This window comes from Culex quinquefasciatus, chromosome 2, assembly GCF_015732765.1.
Source record: "Culex quinquefasciatus strain JHB chromosome 2, VPISU_Cqui_1.0_pri_paternal, whole genome shotgun sequence".
Lineage (NCBI taxonomy): Eukaryota > Metazoa > Arthropoda > Insecta > Diptera > Culicidae > Culex > Culex quinquefasciatus.
Genome location: NC_051862.1, coordinates 169586891 through 169600817, shown reverse-complemented (window position 1 = coordinate 169600817; position 13927 = coordinate 169586891). Strand labels below are relative to the sequence as shown.

At 39.9% G+C, this 13927-nt stretch overlaps 1 protein-coding gene across 3 annotated transcripts in view; it reads left to right on the top strand.

Annotated features, from left to right (window-relative positions):
• LOC6031342 (zinc finger protein swm) overlaps nt 1-13790 on the top strand; it is a 31554-nt gene extending 17764 nt beyond the window's left edge. For all 3 annotated transcript variants that reach the window (XM_038250248.1, XM_038250246.1, XM_038250247.1), the window contains exon 3: nt 9813-13790. In XM_038250248.1, coding sequence (XP_038106176.1) covers nt 9813-12485 — 2673 coding nt within the window. In that variant the 3' untranslated portion in view covers nt 12486-13790. The remainder of the gene's footprint in view (nt 1-9812) is intronic.
• Nucleotides 13791-13927: the final 137 nt, after the last annotated feature.

The window sequence follows — 13927 nt, the reverse complement described above, 5'->3', positions numbered from 1 at the left end:
GGTGTTGAATAAACCATGTAACTAGTTATGTCTCAAATCAAAAAATATATAAAAGTACAAAATTAGACTACATCCTCATAGTTAACATCGCATTTACCTCCAATACCACAATTTGTTTTCGAAGATTTTGCCTTCCTCACTGAGGTAAGGCTATAATCCTGCTCGAAAAATGAACTTTTGAAAAACAGCTCGTAGACCTATATTCATGTATACCTATCGACTCAGAATCGAAAACTGAACAAATGTCTGTGTGTGTGTGTATGTATGTGTGTGCGTATTCCCCTTGGTGCTCAAAATTCTTGCCAAGTTTTCTCGGCACTGGCTGATCCTATTTGAGTCAAATAAGTTGCATTCGATCCGGTTTGGTGCCCCATACTGCACTATTGAAATGTTTGAAGATTTGATAAGTAGTTCAAAAGTTACGTATAAAAAAGTGACAGAGTTGCGAATGGGATCTCACTTAAATGCATGTAAACTATGTCCAGACCCATCACCCGACCCATCGTTGGATAGGTTATAAAAATACCTTTCCAATGAGTCCAAAACATTGAAGATCTGGCAACCCTGTCTCAAGTTATGACCACTTAAGTGATATTTATGTACTTTTTTGATGCCGGATCTCACTTAAATGTATATAAACTATGTCCGGATCCATCATTCAACCCATTGTTAGATAGGTAATCAAAAGATCTTTCCAATGAGTCCAAAACATTGTAGATCTGGCAACCCTGTCTCGAGTTATGACCACTTAAGTGATATTTATGTACTTTTGTGATGCCGGATCTCACTTAAATGTATGTATACTATGTCCGGATCCATTATCCAACCCATCGTTGGATAGGTCATCAAAAGACCTTTCTAATGAGTCCAAAACATTGAAGATCTGACAACCCTGTCTCAAGTTATGGCCACTTAAGTGATATTTATGTACTTTTTTGATGCCGGATCTCACTTAAATGTATGTATACTATGTCCGGATCCATCATTCAACCCATTGTTAGATAGGTTATCAAAAGATCTTTCCAATGAGTCCAAAACATTGAAGATCTGGCAACCCTGTCTCGAGTTATGACCTCTTAAGTAATATTAATGTACTTTTTTTTATGCCGGATCTCACTTAATTGTATGTAAACTATGTCTGGATCCATTATTCAACCCATCGTTGGTTAGGTAATCGAAAGACCTTTCCAATGAGTCCAAAACATTGAAGATCTGGCAACCCTGTCTCGAGTTATGAGCACTTAAGTGACATTTATGTACTTTTTGAAGCCGGATCTCACTTAAATGTATGTAAACTATGTCCGGATCCATTATCCAACCAATCGTTGGATAGGTCATCAAAAGACCTTTCCAATGAGTCCAAAACATTGAAGATCTGACAACGCTCAGTCTCAAGTTATGATCGCTTAAGTGACATTTGTGTATTTCTTTATTGAGATACAAGCCTTACCTGACAAACTTCGTTCTGCCTTTTTTCGTTTGTTGACGTTTTTGACTTTTTTGCTTATTCAGCCTCCTGTGATCAAAACTTGATTTTAACCTTTCCCATACAATCTGCAAATATTCCGGAATTGGTTCCAGAGTGGCCAAATTTGTAACTTTTGGCGTAAGAACCTTCCTTGGACTCACGAACTTACCATACGAACCCAACGCAACAACAATCAACTCGATCGGACGTTCCGTGTTGAATTGATTCGCGTTCGAACAAAACCGTCGAAATTTTGTATATATAATATGTATAGAAGATAGATAGAATTTGTATCCAAACCCATCATATCACTCTTTGATATCACCAAATGTTGGTAAAAAGTGAGGAAGGCAACAACCACATAGGTGGATTAAGTTAGTTTTTATTTTTCTAACAGTTGCAATGATTTCATTTTATCTCTCCTTTCCGGAGCTTGCAGGAAACGATCCGGGATGGTCTGAAAGCTGCAATTTGCCCAACTAGCAACACTGCGAAGTGCACAAAGACTCAACTAGCTCTCCATTCATCGAAATTGTTTCACACACCTCTTCTTTCAAAATCTCTTAGATTGTTTTTTTCGAAATGATTTAAATTCCCACAAAAATTTATAAATTTTCAAAGCTGGAGATACAGTTACACTTCAGAATAAGGAAAAATGAACAATAATCGAAATATTTTGATCAAATTTATGGTTTATTTGTGTTTCTAATATGATTGACGCAGTAATCTAAAAGTGTAATTTATTATAAGCCAACGCTGTCCATTGTGTAAAAATACGTTATAAATACCTGTATTTTTAATTATATATATTAGGCTGGCAAGAAAAATATTTTTTGTGAAGTCTCAAGAGATACCCCTAGGTTCAATTGTTTAGGCAATAATAAGTAACTGTGCCTATTTTGAGCCAAATCGGTTAATCATCATCGTTCCAATACACTCACATCGCACTAACACATCGACATTGGTGATGATGAGGCGTTTCACCTTAAAAAGTCGCTTTTTATCGTCGAAGTTTATATGGGAAAAATCGCAAAAATGTTTTCAGAAAACATCATTTCAGTATTTTTCTGCCAGGTGGCACGGGTCTCGCCCAAAATAGTTCAAGTCGTCGCCATCGTGCTAACTTGTCGTACGTGCATTTTGGGCCAAATTGAGTTAAGAACGCCATTTTGTGCAGCTCACAATGCCTCACCTTTTGACATTCACAGATCCCCAAAATTCGATTTCAATCCTGAGATATTCAACAAAAACCGAAAAAACTCCGTGCATTTTTGTCACTTTACATATGAAAGTAGTTTCAATCTTGTCGTGCTATCTTGTCACTCCATGAAAATTGATGTAAGTGCGACAAAAGGCCAAAGGGATTTCAGGCCAGGAAAGTCAGGATGCGTTTGTCGCACGTACAAGCTAGACTACCGTAAACATTTGTAATTATAACTCGGGACTCCAGCAACCAACTTCAACCAAACTTCGGGACAATGCACAGAATGGTCAGCCAAACAAAACGTGTTTGTTATTGTTTACATTGCGTGCGCTCGTTTTTGTATATTCAAGGTCAAACATTAAAACGCGTTTTTCTCGGAACGTCAAAATGGCGGGTGCGACAAGATAGCACGACGACGTCAAAGTGTGAGATCCTGTAGGAAATTCAATTCCCTGCAACTTTGTCGAAGGGTCCACAGCGATCCGAGTTGATCCTGATGAATTATTAGCAATGCGATGAAAAGAAATCGGCTTATATACTGGGTATATAAGAAGTACATAAGAAAATATTTTTAAAAAAATAACCTAAAATCAGGATCATCTCGGATCGTTTTGCACCCTTCGGCAAAGTTGAGAATCTTACACTTGGACAATTTTGGGCAAGACCCGCGCCACCTGGCAGAAAAATACTGAAACGATGTTTTTCTGCATACATTTTTGCGTTTTCCCCATATAAACAACAACGATAAAAAGCGACCCTTAAACCTTAATACTTATTTTTGCCTAAGGAATCGAGTCAGAGGGTATCCCTGATGTCGATTATTTTATTGTTTTCCAGTAGAGAGCATTTAAAAGACGTGCAGATGACAATTCAAAGCATTTTTAACTTTTATAATTCGTATATTTATCGAAAACTGATCGACTAGCGCTTAGGACCTTTTTAAAACTAACCCTAGATTTTTTCAAATAAATTTATACGACCTTATCGAAACCACTCTTGAGCAAGGTTGACAGCGCCTGTCGCGGTGACAGCTGACGATTGAATGAACTAGGCCCTTTTGGTTTTTCAATCGTTTCCAGTTCAATTCCAGCAGGGTAGCCAGATTGCATTTTTGAAGCAAATATTAATTAATAGGTGCAACTGAATTGGGGAAAATGAGGTTGCGAGAAAAATATATCAACATCAGTTTAAATTTTAGGTCAGATTGCAATCAGTCTTAAAAATCATCCCTACCTTTATTATTAATTTGCATGTTTATCATTAAAAAATCATATTTTCATTGTTTCTGTTTATCATTTGCTTTTTAAAGCTTAGTTTTATTTGAAATAATTACAGTCGGAAAAACTAATCCAAATTATTAAGTAAAAACTTGGCATTAAATTTCAATTAAGTATCGAAATAAATTCATAAACAAAACTGGCAACACCTTGTTATACATGTATTGGTGATAGCCTTGAACTGAAGGAAAAGTAGCTCCAAAAACTGATCCAACGCGGCTGATTTGAAATTATTTTTTCAATTGAGTTTTTTTTAACTATAGATCAGTAATTTCAACGGTTTAGTGACTAAAAACATATAAGTATTAAATAAATAACACTTACATTACTCGGAAACCGGCTGAAAATAGCTTTATGCTAGTGAAAAACAGAAAGTTGTACAAGGTGTCCCGAGCCAAAAGTGATAAGCAACGAGGCCGAAATTTTTGGACCTAATCGATGTGCTAGGAAAATTATAGGAAATGCGAGTGACATTGGAAAAAGTGGCTGAACAAGCGGAAATAATCAAAAATGTTAACATTTTTGGAAGAGGTAAGCTACAAAACGATCCTGCTTACACTTTCTGTTGGTTGGATTCAGTAAATTCGTACTTTAAAAGCCTGAACTACCTCGATTAATAAAAATAGGTCCAAAATAGGTACTAGGTCCAAAATAGGGTCATATACCCTATCTAGGCAACAAACCATTGATTAATTTAAACACAAAAATCATAGTGGAAAAAATTATTCTTTGCTTCACAGATAGCCATTGCAGAGCATCTAACATCCATGTCGAAGAAGTAAATCTGTTACATTTTAAAATTAAACGCATTATTTTATTTTGCAGGCGTTGAAGCCTAGATAACTGTGTTTCATTTGCCAAAAATATTATCGATGAACAAAAGTCTAAGTGTGGTGAGATTATAGATTTATAAAGTTGAATTTTGCTCTGAAAGTTAAGGTCGTTTTTTAGCCGACACATAATTCCATACTTTTTAGCAATTTTCTTAATTGTATTATCAATATGAATATTAAATTTTAAGTTTTCGTCAATAGTAACCCCTAGATATTTTATTGAATGAACCCGATCTATTTGCTCCCCATCAATTGCAATTTGTGCATCATGTATGTTTTGATATCTTGATGAAATAATCATGTATTTTGTTTTATTTATATTTAATTTCAACTGTTTGAATTTCAGCCATTTAGAAAGAGCATCTAAATCTTCGTTCAAGTGCAATACAGCGTCGACTGGATTTTTTTGCTGCTACAAAAATAACAGTATCATCCGCAAAAAGATTAATGTCACAATGTCTCAAAACAAGTTTCATATCATTAATATACATTATAAACAAAATGGGCCCTAAAACACTTCCCTGAGGAACACCGAGGTTGTTTCCCCTATTTTCAGATATTGCATCATTAAAAATTGTACGTTGAGTTCTCAAATTTAAATAGTTTTTAAACCATTTGAAAGCTGCACCCCCGATACCAAAATTTCGGAGTGTCTCCAATAATAAGGGCCTGGAAATTGTCTCAAATGCCCGTTTCAAGTCCAAAAATACTGCCAGAGTGGAGTTTCTGTCCTCAAAAAATTCTTTCCATTTTGCTAAAACCAAATTTAAAGCAGTTTCACAAGAGTGGCCTTCACGATATCCTGATTGTTCTGGTATTAATAATTTGTTTATGTTCAAGTATTCCAGCAATTGAGTTTTCACGACCGTTTCTAGAATTTTTTCTAACGTATGTAACATGTTGATAGGGCGAAACTCTTCAGCTTTTTTGTACCAGCAACTTTTGAATCGGTATAACCAAAGATTCTTTCCAGACTGTTGGAACTTGACCCGACAAAAGTGATTCATTTATTATCTCAAGCAAAGTGTAACCAATGACATGAAAACAATCTTTCAAAACTTTTGCATTTATATTATCGATCCCTGCTGAGCTTCCTAATTCAAAAACAATCTTTTAAGTTCAACATAGGTTACGGGATTAAAGATTTCTAGTCTGCAGTTTCTATTCATCATATTCCTAATTCCAACAGGTTCATCAGTTCTTTCTATGCTCTCATTTATTTCAACAACACTCTCAATGAAATAATTATTAAATTTACTGGCAATAACATCATCGGAACATTCTTCAATATCTCCAAAAGAATAGTTCTTGGAAGACTGTCTTTAGATTTCATTAATTTTTCAATATTTTCCATAGTTCTTTACTGTTATTTTTATTTCGTTCTATATTGTTTTGAATGTGAGTACTTCTGGTTGTTTTTAATCTTTTTGAGTACCTGTTTCTTGCAACTGTGTATTTTTTCCAATGTCTAGTATTATTTGTTCGACAGAATTTCTTGTAAAGTTTATCTCTTTTTTGTTTTAATCTCATAAGTTCTCCATTATACCAACTGTTCGAATCTTTCTTGTTTATGTACTGCGTAGTTACTAATTCGTTTGTACAATTTTTCAAAGTATTCGTCAAAATTCTTGATTTGAAGTCGAGTTCTCCAGTTAATGTCCTAAAATTTACACGCCTTTCCAAAAGATCGCACAAAGCTGAAGGTGTATAGTTTTTCCAAGATTTAATTTTAATACGGTCATCCGGAGATTCCAAATCAAAGTCTGAGATCGTAATAACCAGTGTTTCGTGGTCTGTTATTTTCCATTCACTTTTAACAACAGCTTTAACGCAATCTATGTTGGAGAAAACGCAGTCGATCAGTGTTCTACTATTTCTCGTTATTCTTGTGAAAGCAGCTACTTTTTGTGTTAAACCTAAATATTCTGTAAGACTCTTTAGATGTGTACAATTCTGCTCATCAAGCCAATTTATATTAAAATCACCAGCTATCAAATTAAATTTACTCATATCTAAGAAATTTTCCAACCAATTTTCTAAAATTTGGATGAATCGCTGGTCACTAGAACTTGGTGAATGATACAAAATTCCATAATTACCAGTATTCATGCCTTTTTCAACTGTAATACCCAAAAACCAGTTATTTTCAGAAAACTCGTTTAAGCACACTTTAAGATAAATAGATTCTTTATAATAAATAGCAACTCCTCCAGTATGCCTAGAGTGCGACAAACAAAATACAACTTTATACCCTGGAATGGAATATTGATCGAATGCTTCCGGTTCAGTAATATGCGTTTCAGAAAGTAATACTAAAAGAGGTTGCGAGCTTTCCACTAACTGCCGTAAAGATACGTAATTTGTGGTCAGTCCAGCAATATTCAAATAGATTATATCTGTAGCATTTACTTTCCTGCAAGCATTTGATTGCTATTCACTCTCGTACAAACGATCCTTTTTAATTGCAGCCAGGTGTCGAAAAACTGGACATTTTGAACTAAATGCAGCATGATAAACATCAAGATTCATTTTTTGCTCCTTATTCTTTTTCAAACAATTAACACATTTCATTACCGATGAAGTACACTCAGCAGTCTTATGGGACTCACTACATTTTGAACAAGTTTCGCTGTTAGTACATTTTGTGCTAATGTGGCCAAATTCTCCACACTTAAAACATCTCAGGACCTTAATAGCCTCAAAAACTGAACATCTATCAAATCCTATGTTGACTTTTCCGGCCGTTAACAATGCGTCAAAAGTGTCATTATTAACTTCAATTATTGTACTAAATTTATTGTATTTGATGCGTGGATTTTCGTAAAAGATATAACCTTTACATGTTCAATAAAAATATCGTCATTCTGTGTGGTCAATAACTCAATGAAATCTTCAGGAGCATACTTTTCACTCATTCCAACAATTTTCATCTTTGGTAGGCCAGTCGAAACGATTGCAGTATAATTTTTACCAAGTCTGTTTTCAATGTCACTTATTACTTTAGAAAGATTTTGTCCTGGCGCGCATTGGGCAATAATGGACCCATCCCTGCCATTTTTAAATTATTAATTTTATGCAATTTAGGGTCAAGATTCGATTTTAAAAAGTCCTTGTTTGATCATTACTTTGATTTGTTTCGTTAGGTTTAATAACAATTTTTGGACGATGAACACGTAATTTTTATTTTGAAGACCATTTTTAATTTCTGAGTTTCCTTTCAAAATCTCCGCAAAAGTTGGCGTTTCAAAAACGTTGTCCTTTTCTTCATCGTCAACTAACATCGGTTCTAAATCATCGGTATCAACGGCTCGTCTTTTACTACCGGGGAGCCCGTCGGATTCGGAATGGGTCCCTCTTTTTCTTATTACTTTTACTATTCTTTCATTTTGACATTTTTGTGAATTCGATTTTATTGCTTTTTCAATTTCAGTGGCCACACTGCTCTCTACAACCGTTTTGATATTTTTCTGAAATATTTCACTGCATGACTTCATTACATCTTCTAACCCTTTCTTGATGGCTTCTTCGATTCGAGTAGCAATACTTTCTTTGATGTCAGTGATAAAATCAGAAATGTCAGAAAAGTTCTTCATTTCTTCTTTTATCTTCTTAACATTAAAGAGAAGCTCCGCAATCTCAGCATCAACACCGCTATCAAGACATGAGTCGCACTTGTATTGCACATTTGCCTGGTCATTAATAGTTTTTGCCGCCGCTTTAGTCAAGGTAGTGCAAGAACGATGAAAAAACGCTCCACACTTCCCCGAACAAGGTACGGCATCCTCGAAACAAATTTTTTGCTCGCACTTGCCACACAGACTCATCTTGCGCTGTCGAGCACAAGCTAGCCAAGCAGCACAATAGCGGAGCACAAAAGACCCAAAAAAACAACAAACAGCTAACAGCAGCCGCCACCGAAACCGATAGCAAACCGTTGTTGCCGGTGAAAATAAAATTGATAATAATCAACTCGATAGTAACGATCGTTTTAAAATTTCTACTTATCCGTGTTGACAGCTTCTTAGTTCACACATTAACAATATTTTGCACAAACTACTCGCACTTTAACATGCAAAATTTATTGGTTTTATCACAACACAGTACAAGTGAACTACTCTGTTTGACACCAAACAAAAGAATTTGTCTGCTTTTTAACTGGGCTACGGCCCAGTTATCGAGCGCCCAGTTAAAAAGCAGCCCAGTTAAACAACGCCCAGTTACCGAACAACTACTGTATTTGTATTTTTGTATTTTTGAATTTTTAAATTCTGGAATTTTTGAATTTTTGAGTTTTTGGATTCTTAAATGTTTAAATTTTTGAATTTTTGAATTTTTAAATTTTTAAATTTTTGAATTTTCAAATTTTTGATTTTTTGAATTTTTAAATTTTTGAATTTTTAAATTTTTGAATTTTTGATTTTTTGAATAATTGAGTTATTGAATTTTCAACAGGATTAAAAAGTTTAATAATCTTTCAGCATTTCTCGGCATGGATCAACACATAATTATTGATTTTGAAGGCAAACGAGAGCAAAAAATGGCAAATTTGTTACCCTAGTGGTGGGGATGACGGAGTTTTTTCAAGGTGGCAAATTTGATCTCGGTATTCATAAGTCGGGTGCAAATTTGACGTGACTGGAAAATTTCAAATCCGAGATGGCGGCCAAAAGTGGCGGTAAATAATTGAAAAAATTTAAAACAATAAAAGATATTCAGTCATGATTTAAATATCCAAAGTTTGCAAGCTACCTACTTTGGATAATCAAACAGACAGTCCAGACTTGATTATCCGAAGGCCTTGGCAAAATTTCACTAAAAAACAATGTTAGCTTAACTTCGAAAGATTGTAAAAAGGGTGGTTTTTGTAAGAAACCCCGTCTTGCTATACATTTTTAGAAAGGTATTTAAATGACCGTCACATCAAACACCCCCGTCCCTTGTAAAATGCAACGTCATTCGTGAATGGTGCCCTAAATAAATGCATGTTCATTTTCTAATCCACTTTTCCTCTCCCTCTATTCCCCAACCAGAGCAAAGAAAGCAGCCGCAGCCGTGGCCGCCGGATATCGAACCGGTCCCGCTCTCGGTCGCGCTCGCGCTCCTTTGAACGTTCCCGCCGCTCCCGGTCACGGGACCGTGGCCTGGCGCGGGGCAGCGAATCCAACCGGGACAAGTCGAATCGGGCGTACCGAAACAAATCCCCCGGACGGGATTCGTTCCGTAGCGGCGGTGGCAGCAGCAGCAGCCGGTATGACCGCAAGAACCATGGCAACAACTACGAAAGTCGTCGCGGCGGTGGAGGTTCTGGAGCGACGGGTGGAAGTGGTAACAACCGGGGTACGATCCGGAGTCAGTCGAGAAGCCGATCACCGTCGCCGATGGCGGATCGGAGGAAGATGGCCCGGTCGGAATCTCCGGCCGTGGCGGCTCCTGCGAATGTAGCGGCCCCGGCACTGGTGGAGCATAAACCTGTGGTTGATGGTGCGCTGTTGGGAACGGGGAAACGGCAACGCTGCCGGGACTTTGACGAGAAGGGTTACTGTATGCGAGGGGAAACTTGTCCGTGGGATCACGGAGTGGATCCGGTTGTGCTGGAGGACATTAATAACCCGGCATTGATTACGATTCAGTCGGCGGCTCAGCTGCGGGCGGGTCCGATTCATCCCGAGTATAGTCCGGACGCGCCGGAACTGTGGAACCGTCCGCCGAACTTCCCTCCGGGCAGACCGTCGATCACGCAGAGGTTAGGAAACATCACAGGAGTGAACGTTGGAGGTGGATTTGGACCACGTGGTGGAATGGCTGGTGGGAACTTTAGGAACGTTGCTCCTGGGTTTCCTCCGGGCTTCCCGGGCAATCCGATTGGGGCTACGCCGCTGCAGCGGGAGTTGATTTCGGTGCCGGTTGTGGACGCCAACAAGGGTGGTGATGTTTCGTCGCAGCAGACGAAACGACGATTTGAGCCCGAGGACGCCGTTGCGATTGCTGATGGACATTTGAAGCGCAAGCTTCCGTTGAACAACCGGTTGGGACCACGCGTTACGGGACATCCGGCTGGTGCTGGTGGTGCCGTTAACCCTCAGCAGAATTGCTCGCTCGAGCTGAGAAAGATACCGCGCGGGTTGAACGCGATCGCTCATCTGAACAACCACTTTTCCAAGTTTGGCAAGATTGTCAACATCCAGATCAGCTACGACGGCGATCCGGAGGCTGCGATTGTGACCTTCTCGACGCACGCTGAGGCAAACGTGGCCTATCGGAGCACCGAAGCCGTGCTGAACAACCGGTTCATAAAAGTATTCTGGCACACGGGAGGAAACGGTGGTGAACAGCCTGGTATCACTCCGGCGGCCAAGACGGAACATTCGCTGCGTAGGTCGTACCCGAATCAGTACAGCATCAACAACAATTTGAACCAGAATTCTAATGTTACTACGGCCGGAAGTACACCGACGACCGTAACACCCGCGGCCACAAAGGATGGCGTCGTGGTCACGAGCAGTAGCGGAGCAATCGTAGCTAGCAGCGGTGGAGAGAACGTGGCCCCGGCCACAACGGCGGTCGCAACCGGTTTCACCAACACCGCCACCAAGCTGGTCAACACGGTTACGACCCCGATCGTAACTGCGAATCAGCTGCGCATGAAAAACGCCAAGATCAATCGGGCCACGTCGGAACTGCTACGCAAGAAGCAGGAACTGACCCAGACGATGCACAAGGGCAAGTACGATCTGATGCAGGGCTACCTGAAGGAACTGAGCAAGCTGATAATGATGGTGGAGAAGGTCGAAGCGACCGATCCGATGCGTACCAAGCTGCTTGCACCGATTAAGGACCTCGAGGCGAAAATCGCTGCCCTCAGGGCGGAAATCTCCAGCGAGCAGAACCAGATTGCGGCAACGCTGCTGCCCAAGCGTAAAACAAAAGAACAGCACGAGAAGGACATTCTGGACGCTGAGTTGGAGATCATCGCGGCGGAACAACGAACGCATCGTATCCCGGGCGTCGGTGGTGCCAACCCTCAACCTGCAGCAGCAGGGCCAATCGCCGGAACTCTTCCTGGCACCGGAAAGCCGCAACTCTCCGGACCACGCCCCGGGCGTCCCATCAACCGGCCGCTTGGTTCAAACAGCGTCGATCGACGTCCCACCACGATCTCCATCACTGGGTTCGCGGCCGAGGACGCCGACGCCCTGCTGGGACACTTTAAAAACTTTGGCGAAATCACCAAACATCAGCTGGACAAAACGGTGCCATCGCTGCTGATCAGCTACTCGATCCGGCAGAACGCCGAGAAGGCTCTCGTCCGGGGTAAGGCGTTCCGCGACGTTACGCTGCAAATTGGCTGGGTCGCAACGACGGTTCCCCCGACGACGCCAACGACAATACCAAACTCTGCCGTGGTTGTCGCTCCGGTTGGGGCCGCCGACGGCAAGGAAAAATCGTCTGCGGAAGCCGTCGTCGAGCAGGATGCCGCTGCCAAGGAAGGGGCGGATGCTTCCGGTAAGGTCGCGGCCACCATCGAAGGAGCCGTAGCCGTTGGTGGCGTTGGCGTCGGAGTTGGCGCTGGAGTGGACGCCAGCTCGGCCGCATCGCTCGCTGACACGCTCACCGAGACCGGCTCCATGGAGGAAGCGTCCGAGGTGCGCATGGTCGAGGAGGAGGAAGAGGAAGAAGAGGAGGACCGCTCCTGGCGCCGTTGATAATCCAGCCATCGCGAGAGAGGGAGAGGAACCAGTCTACTGAACTCTACAGAGCAACAGAAGGGAAAAACTCTTTCATTTATTGTCAGTAGCGTTTTAAGTGAACTTTGTTTCTTATTTTTCTTCAAAATAATGTAGATTGTAAGATTTTCCACTCCACACACACACAAACAAACCTTTTCTTTGTTGTTATCTAACTTTTTAGTCGACAGTTTTTTTTTGTAACGTTTGGAATTGTTAGTAGCGAGTAAGGAAACTCGATTCCCGACGACGACGACGAGCAAAAGCCGCCCAAAATTATCATGTTAGTCATACGAATCGGCTGTCGAAGGCATTTCTCAAACGAAACTCTCGTTGAGTGCTTTTTTAGTTGTTGTTTACCACCCCTCTTTCCAAATTGGTTCGCGGAGGAGCTCGCGCGGACGGAATCTAGCTTCCTTGAAGAAGAAACCACAGAAGCAAACAAAAAACGATGGTAGTTTTAAAACAAAAATCCCCCGAAAGGAAGAAAACAACTAGTAATTAAATATTAATTATTACAAATTTAATCTATATACAAAAATAGATGAAAAAATCTAGTGTTGATACAAATAACAATTAAGTGTACATACAGTGATTTGTAATCTTAACTAAAACACCTGCGAAAAAGGGAAAATAACTTTAATATATATTCAAACAACAAACCACACACAAACAAACAACCGATTAAGCGGAAAACGAATACTTGTTAAATTTATTGCGCAATCGAGAGAAAGAACATCGCAGCGAGCACGCACCGTCATCAACAGCAGCATCTCGACGGCCATCGTCAACCGACCCAAGAAACACACGTGGAGCGAGTCTTTTTTGTTTTCCTTTTCTCTTCCCGTTCTTTCTTCCAGATAACGACAACGGCGGGGGTCACTGGACACTGGACAGCAGCAGCAGCAGCCGAGTCTTAGTTGATAAGAGAATCCCGTTTCTGTTGTTATCATATAAGCATATTCGTTAGACATGCCGCACACTGTTTAAAAGCGGAAGGAAAATGTTTGGGTTGAAATGCAAAAGCTGCTTAAAAAATCCACAAGCAAAAACATGCAAGAACGCCGAAAAAAAATAACGAATCAAGAAAAAAAAAAACAAAAAAAAAGAGAAAACAAAAAAGATATTCACGCAAGTCGGCAAAAGAGAAAGCAACAAAAAAGCTTGAAAAAAAAACAACAACAAAAGATTGACGAGTTACGATGGCAAAAAATAAAGATTGATTTCAAAAAAGAGAAGATTACAAAGAACTCGTAAACAGAGTTGGAGATAGCTATAAACTTACATGACTGTGTTTTATTTTTCCGCCCTTCGTTTTCTCACAAGTATGTATGCGTTGGTGTAATTTAGTTGGAGATTGTTTTAATGATCAAAATATTAAACATTGGCATTGGTAAGAACCGGTCAAAGACAATTTCAAA